General features: G+C 45.5%; 1 protein-coding gene across 1 annotated transcript in view; it reads right to left on the bottom strand.

Moving 5' to 3' along the window:
* MDFI (MyoD family inhibitor) overlaps nt 1–14,189 on the bottom strand; it is a 44,603-nt gene extending 30,414 nt beyond the window's left edge. Inside the window, exon 1 of the mRNA XM_056845247.1 lies at nt 14,072–14,189. Within this exon, the coding sequence (XP_056701225.1) occupies nt 14,072–14,168 (97 nt within the window). The 5' untranslated portion in view covers nt 14,169–14,189. The remainder of the gene's footprint in view (nt 1–14,071) is intronic.
* Nucleotides 14,190–22,391: the final 8,202 nt, after the last annotated feature.

Raw genomic sequence — 22,391 nt, 5'->3', positions numbered from 1 at the left:
ACATTTGATAAGGACATTAACCAGGAACTTGAAATTCTGGAAAAGGTGTGTTAATAAGAATATGTCCCCCCCATATGGAAATAAGCTTCAAAATAGCACAATGGAAATAATTCAGTCCCCAAGGGCTCACAATGTAAGAATTGTAATGGTTTGGAGGAGTTTAGTAACAGGCCAGATGAAGTAAAAATAAAACAAAACCCCAGTGCTGGGCTAAACCATTTCTACAGGCTTGGTATTTGTTGAAGAGGGGGGTGCAAAGGGCAACGACCTGGGTGGGAAGCAGAATGGTGTCTCGAGCATAGTAGCCTCTGTAGAGCTCTGCCCAGGAAGTTGGTAGATTTTCACTCTGAGGTCCTGAAATGCTGCTCCTCTCTAACAGCAGGACAAATTGATCCGGCCATTGCTATTTCAGTACTTACAAATAAGGCATTGGTTGAGCACAAAGGATAATAAGGAATAGACAGCAACTTAACTTCTTTTGAAAACCTTTCATTGAATTTAAAATCTCCAAAAGACCTCCTAGAGAGCAAAATGTTTTTGTTTCAAGCAGAAGCAAACAGTAAGACAAAAATTCAAAAGTTAAAATTCAAAAGGTGTAAAGACCATGTTGAAAGGAAACAGACGTTGCCACCTTTTAACAGCTACTAATGAATGTAGCATCAGTAAAAACTTTCACTTATTACAGTAAGTAAATTTAATATATGTGCACTCAGTATAAGTTGGAGGTGTTCAAGATGAAATGTTGATGATACACACAAATGGTGGAATTGTGAGACAATTCAGTACTATTTTTATGAAGTAATAAAAACTGTTCAAAATGTATCTTCATACCCATTACTCTTTGAAGTGTCTCTTCAAATGCCATGACAAACCATAGTTTGCTGTTACGCAGACATATCTTGAAAGTTCTTGGGTTCATGCATGGTTGGATTCCATTGAAGATTTCCACAGACAGAAAGGAAGAGCAATTTTAGCCAATCCCCTTGTCATGGCAGACCTCCTATCATGCTTTCCCTGTTCCCCAGATACAGCATTTCGGGGTTAACTTAGGGCTGCAGTGGATCCAAGCCACTATCCCTCCCTACTCCTATTATGTGTGGCTTGGAGAGTGAAGATTTCCTGGTTTCCAACAAACCACTTTTATCATGAAAATTATTCAATCCTGGTTTCTAGACAGAAGAACCACAGCTTGCTGCTTATAGGAACCAGTAAGTCTTCAGTCTCTGAGCCACGCATGACCCCAAGGGCTGTCAACTTTGTCAATATGTCTGAATGCCAGTTAGGGTTCCAATATGGATTTTCTCAGCTGTATAAAACCTTTTCTAAAAATGGAAACGGGTACAAAAAGAACATAAAGAAACTGTTAACCAATTTAATAATACAGCACGGATTAGTTAATGAATGGAGGACTAAATCAATAGACCAGTTAGAAATGACTTGGAACATGTTGAATTTGGTTAAACACTTGTATATTTGGTAAGATCTGGTAAAAGAACAGAGAGGTTACCAAGAGAAGACACTACTACAATAACAGGAACCAGTTTAAACCATTCCTTCCGGTAAATTATAATTAGAATATTCCCTTAGATTGAAACACTGACATTTGTTCTTGGCAGAATGAAATGTACATATACAAAATACAACTAACATTTTCATTTAGGCCATTGATATGCTGCTTTTCTATCATATGAAAAGAAAAATGATACTGTTGATATTGACATCTGATGTAGAGATAGAATTACAAAGAGTTTTAATTTTTCAGAGTAGGATTGTGTTCTTTTTTAAGATTGGCTCAGCAAATACTTGACAAAAGAATACATGAATGGAGGATGAATGTATGGATTTCAGTTACTGTCTGTATAAATTGCAAGTGGGATACCTGCAAGGACTCATAGGGGAAGGTATATCCCCGTCTCCCCTCCCCAGTTGGCCCATGGCCCCATGCTGTGTGGGACCCAACAGCCAGGAGATCAGTGGTGGCTTAGGCTGAAAGCATGTCCTGTGCACCTTCCGACCCAAGCCTATGGTTGCCTAATCCAGGTTTGGAAATTCCTAGAGATTTGGCGGTGGATCCTGGGGAGGGCAGGGCTTGGGGAGGGACCTCAGCAGGGTACAATGTCATACAGATACCTGTCTTTTTCTACAGCAGGAACAACAGCCACTTCAGGGAGTCAATTGAGATTTGGAAATGATGCGTGGCAGCAGAGCTAACTACTCCCTCCCCCAACACTACTGCCCATTCTAATTTGCAGCCCCTAGCTACTTTTAAGTTTTTTTAAAAAAAACTTTACAAAATGTCATGTGATTTGATCACAGATATCCTGCACCACATTTCTCTTGGCTCTGAAATTTTGTCTCTTCCCCTCCCCCTTTATTCTAACGTGCCTTGAGGGTCTACATAGGCTGCAGCACCAGTATAATCCTTGCTGGCCAATAGAGAAAACCTCTATTTGTGTTGGTACAACACTTTGATCAGAAGCTGCCTGGAAGGTTCTATCTTCAGTTCAAGGGAAAGCATTTCCCTCATAGACAAGAACAATCCTGATCTCGAAAGAAAACCAAAATAAACTCAACTACTCTTTCTCCAAGCAGTCACCACTTTCCTTGATCCCTATTTTCCTACTTTTATCTGCCACAGGATCTGAAAGTAGATCTCAGACATTCAGCAAACTGTCAGGCAAATTAGTGACAAGTGGAAGTATGGATTTAATATATTATAGAAAAGTCTCCAGACCTGAGCTAGCTAGGGTCGTGAAAAGAAGAAGTAAATTTCAGGTTTGAGTTTATTGGGCCCGATTTTTTTTGGTAAACCCAGAATAAGCCATATATCCATACCGGTAAATATGGATATTTGGCTTATTTCCGGGTTTACTGAAAAAATTCGGGCCCATTATAGTCTATGGGAATTTTTTTTAAGCTCCCGTGGGGGCAGTTTTGGAGGTAGAGTCACCAAATTTGCAGCGTGGCTACTAGGAGCTCTCCTTAGATGGTCAACGAAGTTTGGTGAACTTTGGGACAGGGAGTCCAATTTTATGGGCCAGCAAAGGCATCGCACCCATCCTCCAGGAATTTGTGAGCCGAGCTGTCCATCTGTTTGCAGGTTCAGAAGTTCAGCACTGATGAGGACTGGTGGAAAGAGCCGATTGGCAGGCTGGTGCCTCAAAGTCTGGGGCTCACTTCATATCTGGGGTGCATAGCCATGCAAATTAGCTTCCAAACTGAGGGAAAAGGCTTAAATGCAAGAAAAATAAGGCACGGAAAGCATTTCTTTTGGTGGCAAAAGACATCCTGTGAACAGTCCTTTATTATAGTCATCAAAAATCTAATTTCGAAAGATGATCACGGTGAGGGGAAACAAAGCCTCTACTCAGGGTGACCTTCAGTTTGAGAGCAGGTTTTCAGTGTGTGTGTGTGTGTGTGTGTGTGTGTGTGATATCAGAGCAAGGTGAAGTCATGACCAAGGCAGCTCTTGTGAAGATTGCTCATCTGCACAGATGAGGAGTCTTCTTCAAAAGCTTGGTAAGTAGCTGTAGAAGCTGGCGTTTTTTGGTTGGAGGGTATATCCCTCCAGATTTGACCAGATGAGCCCCATCTTTTAAATAACCCTTATGCTTGATGCAGAATTACAGATCAACCCACTGAATAGTTGTCAGATCAAGTTGGCTCCAATTACATGACCCCTACCTCAAAAGAGCCCCAACTATGGAGCACTAACAAAACCAGTCAAAGATAGAAAAATGGGAAAAAACACAGAGCGGTGCATCTGAGCAAAGGTGAATAGCTGAATCGGGAATTGCCTATTCGGCTTCGGGCAGATTCCCAGGTTTTGGTATTTGGTCCACCTGAAACCCAAATATTGCCTAAATGGCTAATTTCAGGTTTATTTTCGATTCGGGTATGCACAACCCTAGCCTGAGCTTTTAGAACATACAATGGATGGGCTGGAGGCCAACTGCAGCACTCTGTTGGCTGGATAGGCTGAACTCTGAGCAAAGCATTGGTTGAGCACTCTTGTGAAAGATGCTTTGCTTGGAACCATCTAAGGCTCAGTTGTTACAAGGGTTGATTATGACATAAATGTCACTTGGTCGGGCCGGGCCATGCCTCCCCAGCCCAGATTGAGAGGGGTGGATGGCTGGCTCGCAGGCAGATAAGGGCTCTCAAGGGGCTGGATCTGGCCTGCAGGCCTTATGTCTGACACCCCTGATTTAAAGGGCTGGGTATGCTGTGCAGCACAGCTAAAACAGGACCTGGAAACAGAATGGCTTTCAACCCCACATTATACCTCAGGGCAAACTGGCAGAGAACAGTTAGAATGTTCCTATGTATGACTACAACCAGTTAGTGCTCTCTGCTCCCCTCTACTAATGCAGAGTGAAGAAACCACAGAGATTTTTGGCTCTGGTAGCAAAACAGGGACAAAGGAGCAGTAAGGCAGTCAAAAGAGAAAAGTACTATAGGCCAAACATCATCCTAAAGGTTGCTAGTAAAGAATGTGCACTTTGTAATTGAGCTGGGGGGGCGTTGAGCTCTAAACAGAATGGAAAAGGGGTGTTCATTGAGAAAGGGAGCAGATCAAAGTGGGGCACTGGAAACAGAAGAGGGGACAGAGAGAGGTGACAGTCTGCAAGAAAGCAAAATTGAGCACTTGAGCAAAAAACCCGATCCATATACTGCTCTGCAGAGGGTTTGGCCTACTTGGCTCACTTGTTTGGCCTTGTTTTAAATAGTGTTTGTCTCCTGTAGTTCAGACGGAGAACAGTGAATTCTCATCTATGATTTCTATATTGTGACATCCAGAAGTGTCTTTACCCATACTGTGAACAACTGAGTTTCAGAGAAACTATTAAATCTATTCAAGGAAGGGTGAACAAAGATGCTGATCTTCAGTTAGGCTAGTTCACCCCTGAGTATTCTGCCACAGGGAAAAAGACATTGCAGAATCTGGAGAGCAGGGAAAGAAGCAGATTGTACATCCAAGCTATTTCTGCTGGAGCCATTTTGGCAAGTCAATAAACCCCTTGTTCTTCAGTGCTCCCCAGCCAGCTCATTTGCTCATCAAAGATACTTTGCAAAAGGTTCCTGGGATTAAGTCCAAGGAAGGAGCTCAAATTTGGGGTCACACAAGTGTAAAAACTGACACCTTTGTCAGATGTGAAGAAGCAAGCACCAGACATCAGATGGATATTTAACAAATGGCAAAAAGGAACAAATAATTGCCAATTGAGGCTGCAGACAAAAGAAACATTTCCTTCACCTCCTCAACATTCTTCAAAGTAGAGGACAACACTGAACATGCTTTTTCAATTGGACCTCCTAGATGATGTGATAGCCTCCATCTTGGCATTCACATATGAAAATCATCCAGTGGCCCCTTCTCCTACAGATAAATTCTTTACAGCTTTCCAAAGATCCAAGCGTCAAATTCAGGAACCCCCAACCTTGTCCTTGATAAATGACACAATTCACAGAAGCATATAAATTCTACACGTTTGTACAGATCCCAGTGGACAGTTACAGCACTTCAATCAGTCCCTCTTTTGTTCTCTTCCTGCAGTGCTGTACATGGCTGGACTTTAAGTTCATGGCTAGATGCTGCTGTAAATAAAACATAACAGCCACTGCCAGAATTGCAACTTTTTTGTGTGGAATATTTATGAAGGGATTACTACATGTGCCTCTTGTGGAAGGGAACAACAATAGCTCTTGATGAGCAAGGGCCAGACTAAACAAAATGGTGGCAGATCTGTGACTGAATCTCCCAAATCGTTTAAGGCAGGGGTGGGGAACATCAGGTCCAGGGACCGTTTAAGGCCCGCGAAATCATTGGTCTGGCCCTTCGTGGGTCCTGGCAGATCTCTAGCTCATAAGGATCTAAGACTGGAAACCCGCCTCTTCCCATGGACAGGAATAGCAGATGTTAGTTTGTTTTGCTGAGAAAAGGAACCTTTTCCCCCCTTGCAGAAGAGTTGTTAGCTATGGAGCTGCTAGGACCGCCCAAGGAACTGTGTTAACTCTTTCCCACCCGGGCAGTGGAGAAACGTATTCCCTCTGTACTACAAGAGGGCTAGGGGCAGAAGTGGTGACAATGAAGGGGTTAAAGGGGGCAGGGCCAGAATGTGCAAGGGGGGAAGTTCTTAACCAGTGTGTCCTCATTTCATCCCTGTAGGCGGAGGTAGTAGGAGCCGGCAGTAGAATCTGGCCCCAACCATGCAGAGCAGGAGCAACTCCAGCATGCGGCTGGACGGCTACGCCCGGCTGGTGCAACAGATCATCCTGTGCCACCAGGTTGGCAAGTGCACCACTGGTTGGATGCCTGCCTGCTTGCCAGCGCTGGGGGGGGGGTCATCTGGGGCAGCTTCCTGCTTGGGGCTTGGTCAGCTAATTTTTAAGTTGATAATTTTGTATGACCCGCGAATGATGTTATAAATATCCAAATGGCCCTTGGCGGAAAAAAGATTCCCCACCCCTGGTTCAAGGGGTGAACTGCAGCTGGGGGCCCCTGGTCTGAAATGGTTTTAATGAGCAAAAGGGGATTAACTTCTCTCTCACACATGAACCATTTTCCTTCCCTTAAAGGTCCGCCTTGAAGTGCTGTTTGCCCTGTTGAGAGAAATGTGTTTTCCATGTATTTCCCCAACAAGGCAAGTAGTAGCTCTTGTAGGGAGGGGGGTTCAAGTCAGGAAAATAACATAAGGCAGGAAAAGGTTAACCCACCGTACATGCCATGGTCCAAATTCAGTCAAAGATCCACTCTCCAGTAGCCATCAGTCAAAGAACCACTTCCAGTAGCCATCTATTTATTTAGTGTTTCACCATGTTTCTCCAACACAATCAGGATCCAAGGTTGATAACCCACAATAAACGCAAAACAATACTATAATAACAGTCTAACAAAACATTAAAACAGATAAGCCAATGATTATAGCCCTCAAGCTGCTTTGTAAGCTCTTCTAAAAAGGTCTTTCAGCCTCGCTGAATGGTCTTGTGAGCAATAAAGATGATCAGGAGATCCAACCACATACAACGTCTCATCTAGTCAAGCTTTTAGGCCGCCACAACCTTGGAAAATATATATATACCCAGAATTACAACAGATCTCCAGATGACAGAGACCAATTCCCCTGAAGAAAATGGCTGCTTTGGAGGGTGGACTCTATGGCATTATACCATGTCGAGGTCGCTTCCTTTCCCAAACACCACCCCTGAAGGTTCCACCCCAAATCTGCAAGAATTTTCCAACCTGGAGCTGGCAACCCTATGGGGGAACTGATCTCTGTAGTTGGGAGATCGGTTGTGATTCCAGGAGGACCTACCTGGAGGTTGGCAACTCTAGAAGGAGAAAAGGAAGCCGGGAAAGGGGAGAGGCTATAGGGACTTTCAAGAAAGGGAAAGAGGAAATAGTGGGGGAAAGGGAAATGAGATGCGGGTTCCTGCTTCTATAATACTATGAACGTTCTGCGTGCTGTCTTATTTTAGTAATCCCTAGAATGTAGATTATTATCCTCCTACTGGCTTGGTTCAGATGCAACACCAAACCATGGTTACATGAACAAGCTTGGAAGAAGCCTCAGGCTCCCACCACTGTTAAATTGCTGGTGGGAATAAGGCAACAGCATGCTTATTACATTTACAGCACCCAATATCTAGCCTGCATTCATTTAACAAGCTGGTAATGACTTTCAGTCCAATCAGCCTTCTATGTCCACAACAATGTTCCAAGAAAACATGCTGCCACGTTGCAACGGGCACACTAACCAGCCAAATCTATGAACGAGTTCATATCTGAGGATTAAGTTGCCTGTTAGCTTTTCCTGTGCTATTTATGTGAGGGCCATACTAGATGGGATGGCAGGCATTCACAAGAACATGCCATGTACAATTTCCATTTCTTCTTAAACCATGTTATTTGAAACAGTAACATTTACCACAATGATAAACTCATTAAACGGCAGCACAGCAAACTGAAAAAGTTCCTTTGGTTCCCTCCTGCTACAGGGTTCCTTTGCACTTTCTCCTTCATTCCTAGTAGTGGTGTAGTAGAGACTGTTGTAAAATTAAGTGTTCATGGGGACTGCAGGGCCTGAGTAAGATGCTTGCAGAAAGATTTTTCCTGCATCCCCCTTTCACCAGCAGCCATGCATGAACATAAAAGAGGGAGATGCTGAGGGTTGGGGGAAGAAATAAGCCATGCACATTGAGGAAGGTAAAGTGGGTAAAATCACTCCTCCCTGCCTTTTCTACCTGCAGAGCCTATTGGCAGAACAGGCATGAAGGGGAAATTTTCCCTTCTCTGAGCAGTGGTCTGTGTTGTATGGTTTTTCATTCACAAAGGTTCCCCAGTCCTTGACATTACCTTTTCAAGGCTCACAGGCAGTAGGGGTGGGGGGTGGGGGTGGGGAGGCAGAATCTACCTCTGCCAGCCTTCAAAACTGCACAGAACTCAGCCTATACAGAACCCAGCACCATACAGGTGATTATTTGTTTGGGACTATAGTGTATTTTGAAGGAACGCTTTGAAGGCAGGTTTACTCAGAAGTTTCATTGAGGTACAGTGGAATCCAAAGTAGAGTTACACATTTCTAAGCCTATTGACTTCAGTGGACTTAGACGGGGTAACTGATTGTGATTGCAATGTTACATAGGATTTGCGTATATATGTACTTAGGATTCCATTCCATGCTTACTTAGAAACAAGTATCACTGCGTTCAGTGGAGCTTATTCTCTGATACATGAGCACAGGATTGTAATCCTCAAATCAAATTTTCTATTACACAGATGCATGTAATATTACCCTGAAACAGCAGAAGTCACTTGCAGGAGGGTACTTGGGATCAGCATAGTGGCAGGGGGAAGAGGTGCTTAACTTCCTTCACCTCCTGTTTCCTTCTTCCAAATTGCATTCCCTCCCGCAACAGAGTTAGTTATCGCTTGATCACCTTTTCAGAATTGCTATCAACAATTGCAAAGCTGTGTTTACATTGCAGTTTGAAAAGACTACAGAGAATCCACAGGGTTCAGACAAGACTAGAGAAGTCCTTAAATAAAAATTTCCAACACTCCGCCTTCAGCTTCCTCTACTGCTCCTGACATCTCCCCAGAAATAGCAAAGGCAAAACAAAGTTACACAAATGAAAAAATGAAAAAAATCAAAATTGTTGAAGGATTCTGCTTTTCATGTTGCAAAACTCTGACCTTTTCCTTTAAGTCTAGAGTATGCATAGTTGTGGCCACTTGCTACCTCATACTTAGATGTGCAATTGTTTGTAGTCAACAGTAGTCACAAGCAGTGCTGAGCGAGGGCCCAGTGAATGGATTACAAGGTCTTGTTAGGTGACATACAAAATCTATGAAGGTTGCATGTTATACAGAAGAAACAGTATAGTGTTGTGGTTAGAGTGCTGAAAGTAGGACTAGGGATACTTTGATTCCAATCCCCACTCAACTATGAAGCTCACTGGGTGACCTTTGGCCAGAAGTTCTCTTAACCTAATCTATCAGACAGGGTTGTTGTGAGGATAAAATGGAGGTGGAGTGAATGATGTATGCTGCCCTGAACTACTTGGAGGAAGAGCAGACTAAAAATGTAATAAACTTAAGCTCCTATTTAGTTATAATGTTCACTGTATGGTCTTGGGATGTCCCCATTTCTGGGCACCTGGGTGAGGGATTCCTTGGGAATCTCATACATTCTGCTACTTTAACTCGCTCTACATAGGGCTGCCCTTGAGACTGACTCCAGCTGGTACAGAATGCGGCGGCAAGACTCCTTACAGGGGTCTTGCCCCGAGAGCATATAGTCAGTGCTCGGCCAACTGCACTGGCTCCAGCTAGAATATCGATTCAGGTTCAAGGTGCTGTGTTTGACCTTTAAAGCCTTACACGGCCTCGGACCTTTGTATCAACGAGACCGCCTCTCTTGGTATACCCCCTCAAAGATCTACTGGTGGTCCCCGGCCCTAAGAGTGTGCTGCTGTCCTCGACGAGAGCCAGGGCCTACTCCGCCCTGGCACCAGTCTGGTGGAATGCTCTGTCTGCTGACATCAGGGCCCTACGGGACCTTAAAGAGTTCAGCAGAGCCTGCAAGACAAAGCTTTTCTGCAAGGTCAACAGTTGAGGGCAGTCGCAGGTATCATGTTTTGCTGGCCTCTCTACTCCCCCCACATTTTTATGCTAATCTTGTTAATTAGCGGGGGGGGGGGGACCTGCTACCTGTTCCAGTCACTATGGGTTGAATTAGGCACCATCTGGAGTTTTAAGGCTTTTAATTGGGGTTTTACTGTTTAATTTTAGAAATTATTATTAATTTATTGTTGATATTTTGATGTATTTTAAATGATATTACCCGCCCTGAGCCTGGCCTTGGCCAGGGCGGGCGGGCTATAAATCGCTAAATAATTAAATAAATCTGATGTCTGCAGAACACTGGAAGTTTTGATCCGCAGGCGCTCTTGCCTGTCCACATTGCAGTGATCACAGGGCGGCCGCCCACAGCACTTTGGAGAGAGACGTGGAAAAGGTCCTCCTAGCATTCCAGTTTCACAGGAGGTACATTCTTCACCTGGGCACATTTCAAGTCCAATTTGCATGACCAGCATGCTCACAGTCAACACTTTACCTTCAGCCTATGTGTCTTGCTGCTCACAGCGAGCAAACATATCCTAGTGGGTTTTGATGGTACAGAAAGTCATGAGAATGGAGTGGGAAGGGCAACTAAAAGCAGGTGGGAATTTGCATTGAACAGATACCACACATACAAATCCCGATGTTTCAATGAAAGCTGATGGCTTACCACACATACCACAAACACCACAGAGCTGGTGGTGTTCTGTAGAGGTTGGGAACACAAACTGTGGTTCTAGGAATTCCATAATTTGAGTCTCCCCACAGCAAAGAATTCACCAGGAGCCCCAGGGTCAGTTCCAGGTTTTGGGAGGCCTTGGTCAGAAAGTGCCTGGGAGCCCCAGCCAAAGAGTGCTTATGCCCCCCCTGTCTCTGCCCACCGCTGTGCCCACTGCTCATAGCCCCATTTCCTGTTCAGCCACCCACATGCCCCTCTGCAGCTAGCCTTCTGGGCATCTTTCCCCACCAGCTCACTTGCTTGCAAGTCTTCCTAGCCGCATGCACCACGTACCATGCCCTTATACTGACAGTGCTGGGAACCGTGTGCAGTGGAGAACATGGGTGGCAGCAGGGCTTGCCAGGGGGCGGGTGGAAAGGTCCATGGGAGGTGGGGAGGTTCAGGCAGGGGATGGCAGTAATGGGTCCTGCAGGGAGCTCTGGGCCCTACCAGTCAATTCTGCTGGCCCCGAGGAGCCCCTCAAGCAATCCACTTTTTCCTAGTAAACAGGGATGACAAGCCTGATGATGTTCTTCTATGGATTTTTATGACAATGTTCACAAAGCGATAGGGGCGTTTGAACGAAGTTACTAAGAGTGCAGAGTTACTCCAGTAGAAATTGACTGAAATTAATGGGATGGAGTAACTGCGTAAATCTGTGCTCTACGTATTGTAGCTCCTGAGAACTGCACATCAGTAGGTTCTGTAAACAAACAAACAAGCCTCTTCCTCCTCTTGGAAAAAAATGGAATTTGGATGCTGCACACTGAAGTAGCCATTGGGCATATGCCCAATCTCAGCCCATACTCCAATTAAGAAAAAACACACCAGGTTCTAGTGTCCAGTGAATTGGCTGCATTTTAACGTGTCTGCACCAGCCAGGAGCATCCCTGCAGTTTCCTCTCCAGATCCAAATACAGCATATGTTGCCAAGGCTGCTGCATGGAGGCTGGAATGTACACTCTTAACTTCATAGTGCAGCCCCGCCTCCCACTCCAGCTATAGCGCCTGAAGCGCGATCTGTGGAACGGATTAGATGGAACAAAGAAGAAAGCTTTCCTGGCTACAGCTAGGTCTGGAGGATGTTATTAAGTTTAATATGTTCAGGACCCAGAGGGGAGCAGGGTGAATCCCACGAGGAGTTGGCCCAGGCTTAAGAACGAACAATGCCGTAAAGTTCTGGTTGAACAACCGGTTGAACAAAAAGTTGAAACAGCAAAAAGCCCCATTTCGCCCTTGCACACTGTTCCCATCCTGCATAGCAAAACCCCGGGGTGGTGATGGGGGGAGTGGCCCACAAGAAAATGGCTTTGGAGAGAGAAAAAATGGTGGGCTGAATGAATCTTAGAAAAAGAGACCCTCACAATCCACAGCGCAAAGGTGCTGGGTGAATAGAGCCCCCTAGGCACACAGAGCAACAGCGAGCCGAGGAGGCACCGCACCGTCAAGATCTGCCTCCTCTTGCCGTTTTCAAGTCGAAAAAAAATCATAACTTTTTAAAGGAGAGTCCGGGAAATACAACAGCAAGGACAGTGCCTTAGCGGGAGTCGCCTCGAGGCGTCCCTTCCTCGGTGAAGATGGTGGGGGGGGGGTGGATCTGCCGCGCAGGCTCGTGCATTACACACGCGCAATACCGGCCAGCTGGCGATGGTTGGCGTCGATCACAGTAGCTTTTAAAACTTTGGACTTACACGCGAAGTTTCGGCCGGGAGGAGGTGGGGAGAGAGCTGCGGGGTATGGGAGGGGGGCGTGCAGCCCTTTCCCCTAGTTGGAGCTGACTGTCTTTGAAGCCGATGAGAATCTGGTCACCACAGCTCACACACAAGCGCAGATCCCCAGTTCCTTTCCTTTATTCCATTCTTTATGCTCGTGGACCAACAGGTCCCGAGCAAAACAAATTCAAGACATTCCGCAATACATAAATAACCAAACATACAAAAATGTAATATCTAAACCAGTGGTTCTCAAACTTTTTTTGCTCCGTTTCACCATTGTTCAGAATTCCCCCCCTTCCCAAAATAGCCTATCTCAAAAGGTGCATTCCAAACAATATGAACTTTGCTGAATAGTGGTCCCAATTCTCCCCCCCAACCCTAAACCCCCCCGGGGTGGGGAATTCCCCCCTTGTTGAGAACCCCTGATCTAAACAGTAGTTAAAAGGAGGTATCATTAAAAAAAAAACCATAGATAAAAATTCTGCCAGGGCGAGGGTTACATTTGGATCGTTATCCGCCAATAACTTTGCAACTGTAATTCACAGCGGGTAGCCGTGTTAGTCTGTCTGCAGTAGTAGAAAAGGGCAAGAGTCCAGTAGCACCTTAAAGACGAACAAGAATATTTTCTGGTAGGGTATGAGCTTTCGTGAGCCACAGCTCACTTTTCTGGTAGGGTATGAGCTTTCGTGAGCCACAGCTCACTTCTTCAGAAGAAGTGAGCTGTGGCTCACGAAAACTTCTTCTGAAGAAGTGAGCTGTGGCTCACGAAAGCTCATACTCTACCAGAAAATATTCTTGTTAGTCTTTAAGGTGCTACTGGACTCTGGCCCTTTTCTACTACTTCAGATGAAGAAGTGAGCTGTGGCTCACGAAAGCTCATACCCTACCAGAAAATATTCTTGTTAGTCTTTAAGGTGCTACTGGACTCTGGCCCTTTTCTACTACTGCAGACAGACTAACACGCCTACCCACTGTGAATTCTCTTCATGGAAGGCACCACATTTAGCCGCACAGAATGGAAACCCATCAACCTCGTGAAGAAACTTGCACAGGTACAGACAGACATCATTTTTTCCCCCTCCCCAAACGCAGAAGGCTCAACATCCTACCTAAGGGACTAAGAGTAAAGAATCCACCGCAGTCTACTCACCCCACTAACCAAGGTGAAAGATTGGGTCCTGCTTTCTCCAAGAAACTACTAAAACATTTGATTGGCAACTATAGCTTGTTTTAGGGCAGGTCCATCCCCCCGCCCGCCTCTGAACGTGGATTGAGCCACAGTTCTGTTTTCAGAACTGAAGTAGGAGCGCTTTCTTATATGTGTGTGTGTAAAGTGCCTTCAAGTCGCAGCCGACTTATGGCGACCCCTTAGTATTTGGATGGGAGACCACCAAGGAATACCAGGGTAACTGTGCAGAGGAAGGCTTTCTTATATAGATGTATGTGTAAAAGTTGGAAAACTTTTTGGGGGAGGGGGAGGGGGGCTTCAGAAGTGGCGGGAAGTTGGGCGCTTACCTGTGCCGGGGGCTGGGCAGGGCGCCGGCTCCCCCTGGGGCTCCCCATGGCGCGCGTCTGCCGAGCGGCTGGGGAGCTGCCTTCTCCCCTGGGACATCGGCCTGAGCCCCGCGCGAGAGACGCCCCCCGCGGAGACAGAGCGGCACCGACGGCGAGGCGCCCTCCCTCCCGCTCCGGCCCGGCCGCCAGGCGCGCTCCCCTGGGGGGGGGGGGACGAAGCAGCCCGGGTGAGGCGCGGGACCCGCGGCGCGCCGGCGCAGCCTGGCTCGCGCCCGCTCCCCCCCCCCGCCGGGACGCCAAGGGACAGCCCTTCCCCGCCCGCGGCTCCCCGGGGCCCCCCGCGTGACCCCCCGCCCCGGAGAAGCCAACGCGCGTCAGGGGGACTCACCGTCTGGCGCGCCTTGAGCGAGCGGAGGGTCGCCCCAGGGTCGCCTCGGGCCGGCGCTCTCCCCCGCCGCGCAGCCTCCGCCCGCCTCGTCTGCAGCCCCCCTCTCAACTTTCGCTTCCTCCCCCCCCTTTTTTATGTTCACGCGCGCCGCAAACTCCCGCGTTAAGGGGAGGCGGGGGGGGCCCTCCGCAGAGACCGCGCGCCTCCACGAAAAGCCCCGCCGCTTCTCCTTTCCTGCAACGTGCGGTCAAAAGCGACAAGTTTCAATGGACAAGTTTCTGCTCTCTCTCCCCCCCCCCTCCAGCTCTGCCTCCAGCCTCTTACGCAGGCAATGGCACGCAGCCTTGAGCACCCCGTTTCCTTCAGACGAAGAGGTATTTGGGGCTCATGTCATCGACCGAAAGTTGCTGGGCGCTAGGGTTTTTAAAAAGCAGTCAAATAAACCGGGGGGGGGGGGGTAAAGCCCAAGCCCAAGCCCAAGACCCCCCCCCCCAACAGGAACAGGAAGGCAGGGGACTGGGGGTGGGGCAAAGTGGTGTGAGGATGATGCTCAACCGTTTGGCCTGGCAGAAATATCATCTTCAAATGTACAGTGGGTCGCCATGTCGGTCTGTCTGCAGTAGTAGAAAAGAGCAAGAGTCCAGGAGCACCTGAAAGACGAACCAAAATATTTTCTGGCAGGGTGGGAGCTTTCGTGAGCCGCAGCTCACTTCTTCTGAAGAAGAAGTTAGTCTGTCTGCAGTACTAGAAAAGAGCAAGAGTCCAGTAGCACCTGAAAGACGAACCAAAATATTTTCTGGCAGGGTTTGAGCTTCCCTGCCAGAAAATATTTTGGTTCGTCTTTCAGGTGCTACTGGACTCTTGCTCTTTTCTACATCTTCAAATTTGTTTGTGGCGAGCCTTTGAAGGCCCATTTTTGTGCCAACGCCGTGGTCGGTCGGTCTGTCGTTGGCCATTTATGCATGGGAGGTTTTGCCTTGGATTGGCCGCTCTTGGGGTACACGTTTCCCCCATCGGAATCATCAAAACTCAACAGTGGCTGTCGCCGCACTAGGTGTCCCCAGCAATGCAGCAAGAGTTTGGAAATGTTATAACAAACATCGCTTTAATAGGGTTTTTGGATGCCACGGCTAAAAAAATGGTTGGGAGACGTCTTCACCGCTAAAGGGGCCAAACAAAGTGCGAACAGTATTTTTAAAGCAGTTTCAAACTCTTAATACCTCGGTGGGAATACACAGAAAGTGCAAACTGTTTTTTGTAACATTTTCAAACTCTTAATACATCGGTTCTTGTAGGTTATCCGGGCTGTGTAACCGTGGTCTTGGAATTTTCTTTCCTGACGTTTCGCCAGCAACTGTGGCAGGCATCTTCAGAGTAGTAACACTGAAGGACAGTGTCTCTCAGTGTCAAGGGTGTAGGAAGAGTAATATATAGTCAGAAAGGGGTTGGGTTTGAGCTGAGTATTGTCCTGCAAAAGTATTGTCCTGTAAGTATCAAGATAATGTGCTAATGAGGGTATGGTATGTTAATATGGAACCATTGTATCCTGAAGTGATCTGTTAATGTGTGTAATCCAAAACTAATCTGTATGGCTATTGTTGAATGTTGTCTTTGTCTGGAGGTTTTTCAGGGCAGGAAGCCAAGCCTTATTCATTCTTAAACTCTCCTCTTTTCTGTTAAAGTTGTGCTGATGTTTATGAATTTCAATGGCTTCTCTGTGCAATCTGACAAAATAGTTGGTAGAATTGTCCAGTCTTTCAGTGTCTTGGAATAAGACCCTGTGTCCTGTTTGTGTCAGTCCATGTTCAGCCACTGCTGATTTCTCAGGTTGGCCAAGTCTGCAGTATCTTTCATGTTCTTTTATCCTTGTTTGTATGCTGCGTTTTGTGGTCCCGATGTAAACTTCTCCACAGCTGCAAGGTATACGGTATACTCCTGCAGAGGTGAGGGGGTCTCTTTTGTCTTTTGCTGATCGTAGCATTTGTTGTATTTTCTTGGTGGGTTTAAACACTGTTTGTAGGTTATGTTTTTTCGAAAGTTTCTCCATCCTATCAGTGACTCCTTTAATAAATGGCAAGAAAACCTTTCCTATGGGAGACTGTTTTTCTTGAGTTTTCTGATTTTTGTTTGGTTCAATGGCCCTTCTGATTTCATTCTTGGAGTAGCCGTTTGCTAGCAGTGCGTGATTTAGATGGTTAGTTTCTTCCTTGAGAAACTGTGGTTCACAGATCCGTCTTGCACGGTCCATTAATGTTTTGATTATTCCTCTTTTCTGTCGGGGGTGGTGGTTGGAGTTTTTGTGTAAGTAGCGATCTGTGTGAGTTGGTTTCCGGTAGACCTTGTGACCTAACTGAAGGTTTGATTTACGGATGACAAGGGTATCAAGAAATGGGAGTTTACCCTCAATTTCCTTTTCCATGGTAAACTGAATGTTTGGATGGATATTATTAAGATGGTTTAGAAAGTCCATTAATTTTTCTTCACCATGGCTCCAAATGGTAAATGTATCATCTACGAACCTGAACCAGACTGTAGGTTTGTAAGGTGCTGATTCTAATGCTGTCTTTTCAAAATATTCCATGTAAAAGTTTGCTATTACTGGACTGAGTGGACTTCCCATAGCTACTCCATCAATCTGTTCATAAAATTCTTGATCCCATAGGAAATAACTTGTTGTCAAACAATGGTGAAATAAGGCTGTTATATCTTCTGGAAAAATCTGGTTAATCAATGAGATTGTGTCTTTAAAAAAACATAACCTACAAACAGTGTTTAAACCCACCAAGAAAATACAACAAATGCTACGATCAGCAAAAGACAAAAGAGACCCCCTCACCTCTGCAGGAGTATACCGTATACCTTGCAGCTGTGGAGAAGTTTACATCGGGACCACAAAACGCAGCATACAAACAAGGATAAAAGAACATGAAAGATACTGCAGACTTGGCCAACCTGAGAAATCAGCAGTGGCTGAACATGGACTGACACAAACAGGACACAGGGTCTTATTCCAAGACACTGAAAGACTGGACAATTCTACCAACTATTTTGTCAGATTGCACAGAGAAGCCATTGAAATTCATAAACATCAGCACAACTTTAACAGAAAAGAGGAGAGTTTAAGAATGAATAAGGCTTGGCTTCCTGCCCTGAAAAACCTCCAGACAAAGACAACATTCAACAATAGCCATACAGATTAGTTTTGGATTACACACATTAACAGATCACTTCAGGATACAATGGTTCCATATTAACATACCATACCCTCATTAGCACATTATCTTGATACTTACAGGACAATACTTTTGCAGGACAATACTCAGCTCAAACCCAACCCCTTTCTGACTATATATTACTCTTCCTACACCCTTGACACTGAGAGACACTGTCCTTCAGTGTTACTACTCTGAAGATGCCTGCCACAGTTGCTGGCGAAACGTCAGGAAAGAAAATTCCAAGACCACGGTTACACAGCCCGGATAACCTACAAGAACCAATGAACTCTGACCGTGAAAGCCTTCGACAATATCTTAATACATCGCTGGGAATACTAGTGCGGTAACAGCCAATAAGCCCCCATGCAGAGTTCTGAGAATTCGGATGGGGGAAATGTGCATCTAGAGAGTGGCGAATCCAATGCAAAACCTCCCATGCATAAATGGCCATTATGTTTTATCCCACCCTTCCTCCAAGGACCGGGGGTTGTTCCTACATGTGTCTCCCTTCACAACAACCCTGTGAGGTAGATTGGGCCGACAGTAAGCATGACTAGCCCCATGGCCACTCATGGCGCCTTTCTAAGCAGGTTTATTTAGAAGAAGAAGAGTTGGTTTTTATATGCCAAATTCTTTACCTTTTAAGGAGTCTCAAACCGGCGTACAATCTCCTTCCCTTCCTCTCACCACAACAGACACCTTGTGAGGTAGGTGAGGCTGAGAGAGCTCACTGTGACTAGCCCAAGGTCACTCAACTGTGTAGGTGTGAGGAAACCAACCCGGTTCACCAGATCAGAGTCTGCCACTTATATGGAAGAGTAGGGAATCAAATGCGGTTCTCCAGATTCGAGTCCACCACTTCTAACCACTACACCACGCTGGCTCTTTAGAACCCCCCTCAGTTCTATTCAATGGGCTGTATTCCAAGGAAAGTGTTTTTAGAATTGCACTATCATTGAGCTTCAATGTGGCTTAGTGAGGATTTGACCCCTGGCCTCCTCGGTCGTAGTCTAACATTCTAACCATCAAAACACACAGGCTCTCCTAATTTATTTCACTTTCAAACAAAAAAGAGGTTTTTGAGGATAAAACAGTGGCAGGAGATGTAATTTTAGACTTTGTATAGCTTGTATGAAGAAGGAATTTGATCACCGATAATGGTGTTCCAAGTGAAGAATAACTTACCCTTCACCGAAACAACAACACAAGTATTTTTTTTCTCTTTTCAAGCATAGTCACATGTTTATTGTCTGGGGGAAAGTGCTAGATCTTTATTTGAAAGTTGATATGTTTTCAGTTGTCAGAAAAGTGATGGGAAAGATTCTGCTCACAACAACTGTCAGAAAAGGGGAGAGAGATATTTCTTATTGCTACTTGCTAGGGGAAACTTTTCAAAGTTAAATGTTGCATTCTAGGCAGTACTAAAATACTACACCAGAGCTCTAAATCTGAGAAGGAAAAGGTGATAATTTCAGTGGGTTGCCCGAATTCTTGCATCCATTAATTTCAACTCACATTGATATACTTGTTGAGCAACTGCATTCTTTTTTGCCCACATGGGAGAGTAAAGGAAGCTTCTGATATGGTGTGCAATGCACATGCTTGAAGTTTTTACCATCAAGTGGTGAAAAGAACTGATTAAATAATACTGGGTTTTGACTGCGTCCAAATCAAATGATACCGATAAACTACAGTTTTAGGGGTGGAATAAAACAAGCCACAGAAATCTCAGACTCCAAAGTAGTCATCTTTAGCTGTATAAAGCTGGAGATGTTCCAGTGAGTCAAAAAACAACTAGCGTAGTCCAAATATAAAAAAGAAGGGAATGGCTTACCTAGGCAATTATATCCACTTAAAATTCTTCCTGTAAGAAGGTATTACGGTAAATAATAAATCAAGTAATTGAAAAGCATTTACAGGAAAATTGGGCCATAACTAATAGTCAATGTGAACTGAACCTGTGGACAACAAGTATTTCCAGACAGTCCGTTTTTCTTGTTTGACTGGGTGTGTTTCCTCTACAAAGTTTTTGACACTTGAAATAATGTCACATGGAACGGTAAACTGAATGGCAGACTTAGGGCTACCATTAAGTGTCTGAAGCATATGTCAAGTTGGTGGTATTCCAGGGAGAACTACCTCATCTCCTTCTCAGCATGTTAAATACTTAAAACCAGATTATGGAACTATAGAAGAATAATCCTCCCTTAAGTGGAAGGCAGCATGGTATAGCCCAATCACGTCAGATCTTGGAAGCTAAGCAGGGTCAGTACTAGGAAGGGAGACCTCCAAGGAAGACTCTGCAGAGGAAGTCAGTGGCAAACCATCTCTGCTTAATCATTTGCCTTGAAAACCCCACCAGGGGTTGCTATAAGTCGGCTGCGATTTGACAGAACTTTACACACACAAGCCATACAACAGGATCATCTTTACATCAACCCTCTCTACAGGTTAAAGTCCAGGGAAAATGAAGTACAGGCAACAAAAGGACAGTTAGGAGACTCTTTCCAATTGATTGGAATCACTAGATAAATGGCAATGGATCATATGCATGCAATTGCTTTAAATAGGTGTTGCCCCATTGAAGAAGCAGCAGTATACATCCAGAACAGCTGGCATGAAACAAGTATGAGGAAACATTTTTGGCAGTTAAGAAACAAATTATTCATTATGGGAACAATTTGTTAACAACAGTAGCACCTATTCAGAGCAAGCCTTTGAAGAAATTTACGTTGTGTATGATTATGACACATGAGGGCAGGTCCTCTGGAGAGGTGGCATAATTTATTTCCCTAAATAAATAAATTCTAAATTAATTTATGCTTAATTTTTAAAAGGCAGTACTTGGCTGTTAGTTCATGATCTGAAATGTCTTCATGATGCTTCTGTTGTTGGTGTATCTCACCTCACTGATAGTACACTCCCAGAAGAGCAATACACCAGAGAATGAAGGAGGAAGAAGAGTTGGTTTTTATATGCTGACTTTTTCTCCACCACTTAAGGAAGAATCAAACCAGCTTACAATCACCTTCCCTTCCACTCCCCACAACAGACACCCTGGGAGGCAGGTGGGGCTGAGAAAGCTCTAAGAGAACTGTGACTAGCCTAAGGTCACCCAGCTGGCTTCATGTGCAGGAGTGAGAAATCAAACCCGGTCCTCCAGATTAGAGTCCACCGTGCCTAACCACCGCTCTTAACCACTACACCACCCTGGAAAGGAGTAAATCCTGGGCTGCTGGTGATTGCATCATTCACAGTGGCATGAGTCCACCTAGGAGCACGGGGGCCTGATAACAGGCATAAGAAGGAGCAAAGAGTACAGCCAATGAGTGTGTTTCAGTCCTTCAGTCCATGTGCATTCTACTGGTTTCAAGACTGAGAATTCACTTGCCATATAGGGTTTTTCCCCCCTTCTTACTTCTCTGACTTTGGAAATTCCCATCCCTTTGCTTGGAGAGACAGAGCCGGTGTTCATCGGCCACTGCACTACTCCAGTCAGTCAAGGCCACCAAAAGCACCCTGCCAGTTTTTCCACAAGGCCTCATTGACCAGCCATGACAGAAAAGCTGGCATGACTTGTGACACCCAGTGAGCCTGGCTGTGAGCATGCCTCACTGGGCGTGCCTTGGATTTCCTGACTACTAGGCAGTGTGGCTGTGAATCACCCTCGAAACATGTTGGTGCAGCCACTCAGGCAGCTTCTGCTTCTTCTTTGTTTGCCTGTTGGCCCTGCGTAGCTGATGCGTTTTTTTGTATCTGCCTCTTCTCTCTCCCCCACCCCCAATTCCACAGCTGGGAAGGGTGGATTGTATGCGGAGGAGGTCAGTTTCATAAAAAGACATCACAGCCCAGATTCCCCTCCCCCATTTATCTTTCTGGCACTCATCTGGGAATGCTGATCTTTTCACCCCACCCACCTTGCTGCCCTCACTGCCTGCTCCTTGGTGCCTCTCTACAGATGGGAGGTGGCCCAGGCCTGCGAGAAGGGAAGCCGAGTCTTTGATGATGAAATGCCAGCTCATCTCTTTCATCTCCCCATTAAGATTCATGCTCCCAGGCAGGTGTGATAGGGTTCCCCCCTTCTTCCCCCCCTTTTGCCTGATGGTTCTTTATTTATGCTGAAAGTAAAGTGGGTGTATTTTAAGTCTTTTTTGCTTATGATGATGAGAAAGCACCTTTCATCTGAGGTTCCATAACCGCTAATTAAGCCTCCTGGCCCCACTGCAAGGTAGGGCACTTCTGTCAGTCAGTCCAGGTTTATAGATGTGTAACACAGGAGAACTAAGTGGGCTGCCCAAGGTCTTATGTGAAATCTTTGGCAAGGCTGGAAATTTAGTACACGGTGCATTTTGAGATGATACAAATTTGTTGCTTCTTAATGCAATCAGCACAAGCCTCTGTGTGTTTACTCAGAGGTAAGTCTCACTTTGTTTAAGAGAGCTTACTCCTAGGTAAATGGGTATGGGATTGCAGCTGCAGCCATTCAGGGTGGTTCCATAAATTAAAGGCAAGCATCATCCCAGCTTACCAGTTCACATGTATGCACAGAAGGGCAACTCCAAAATGTTCATGACTGAGAAGACAGAACTGGGAATCGCAGTTATTTCATAGGAATGAATTCGGAACACACTCCTTGTTTCAGAATGTACCGGTATATAGAGCTCTTGGGTACTATGGGACAGAGTGCATTGTAAACTTAGAGAGCTGTTTAAGCAAA

This window comes from Euleptes europaea, chromosome 2, assembly GCF_029931775.1.
Source record: "Euleptes europaea isolate rEulEur1 chromosome 2, rEulEur1.hap1, whole genome shotgun sequence".
Taxonomy (NCBI): domain Eukaryota; kingdom Metazoa; phylum Chordata; class Lepidosauria; order Squamata; family Sphaerodactylidae; genus Euleptes; species Euleptes europaea.
The sequence above is the reverse complement of the archived record's forward strand: the minus strand, read 5'-3'. Positions and strand labels throughout refer to the sequence as shown.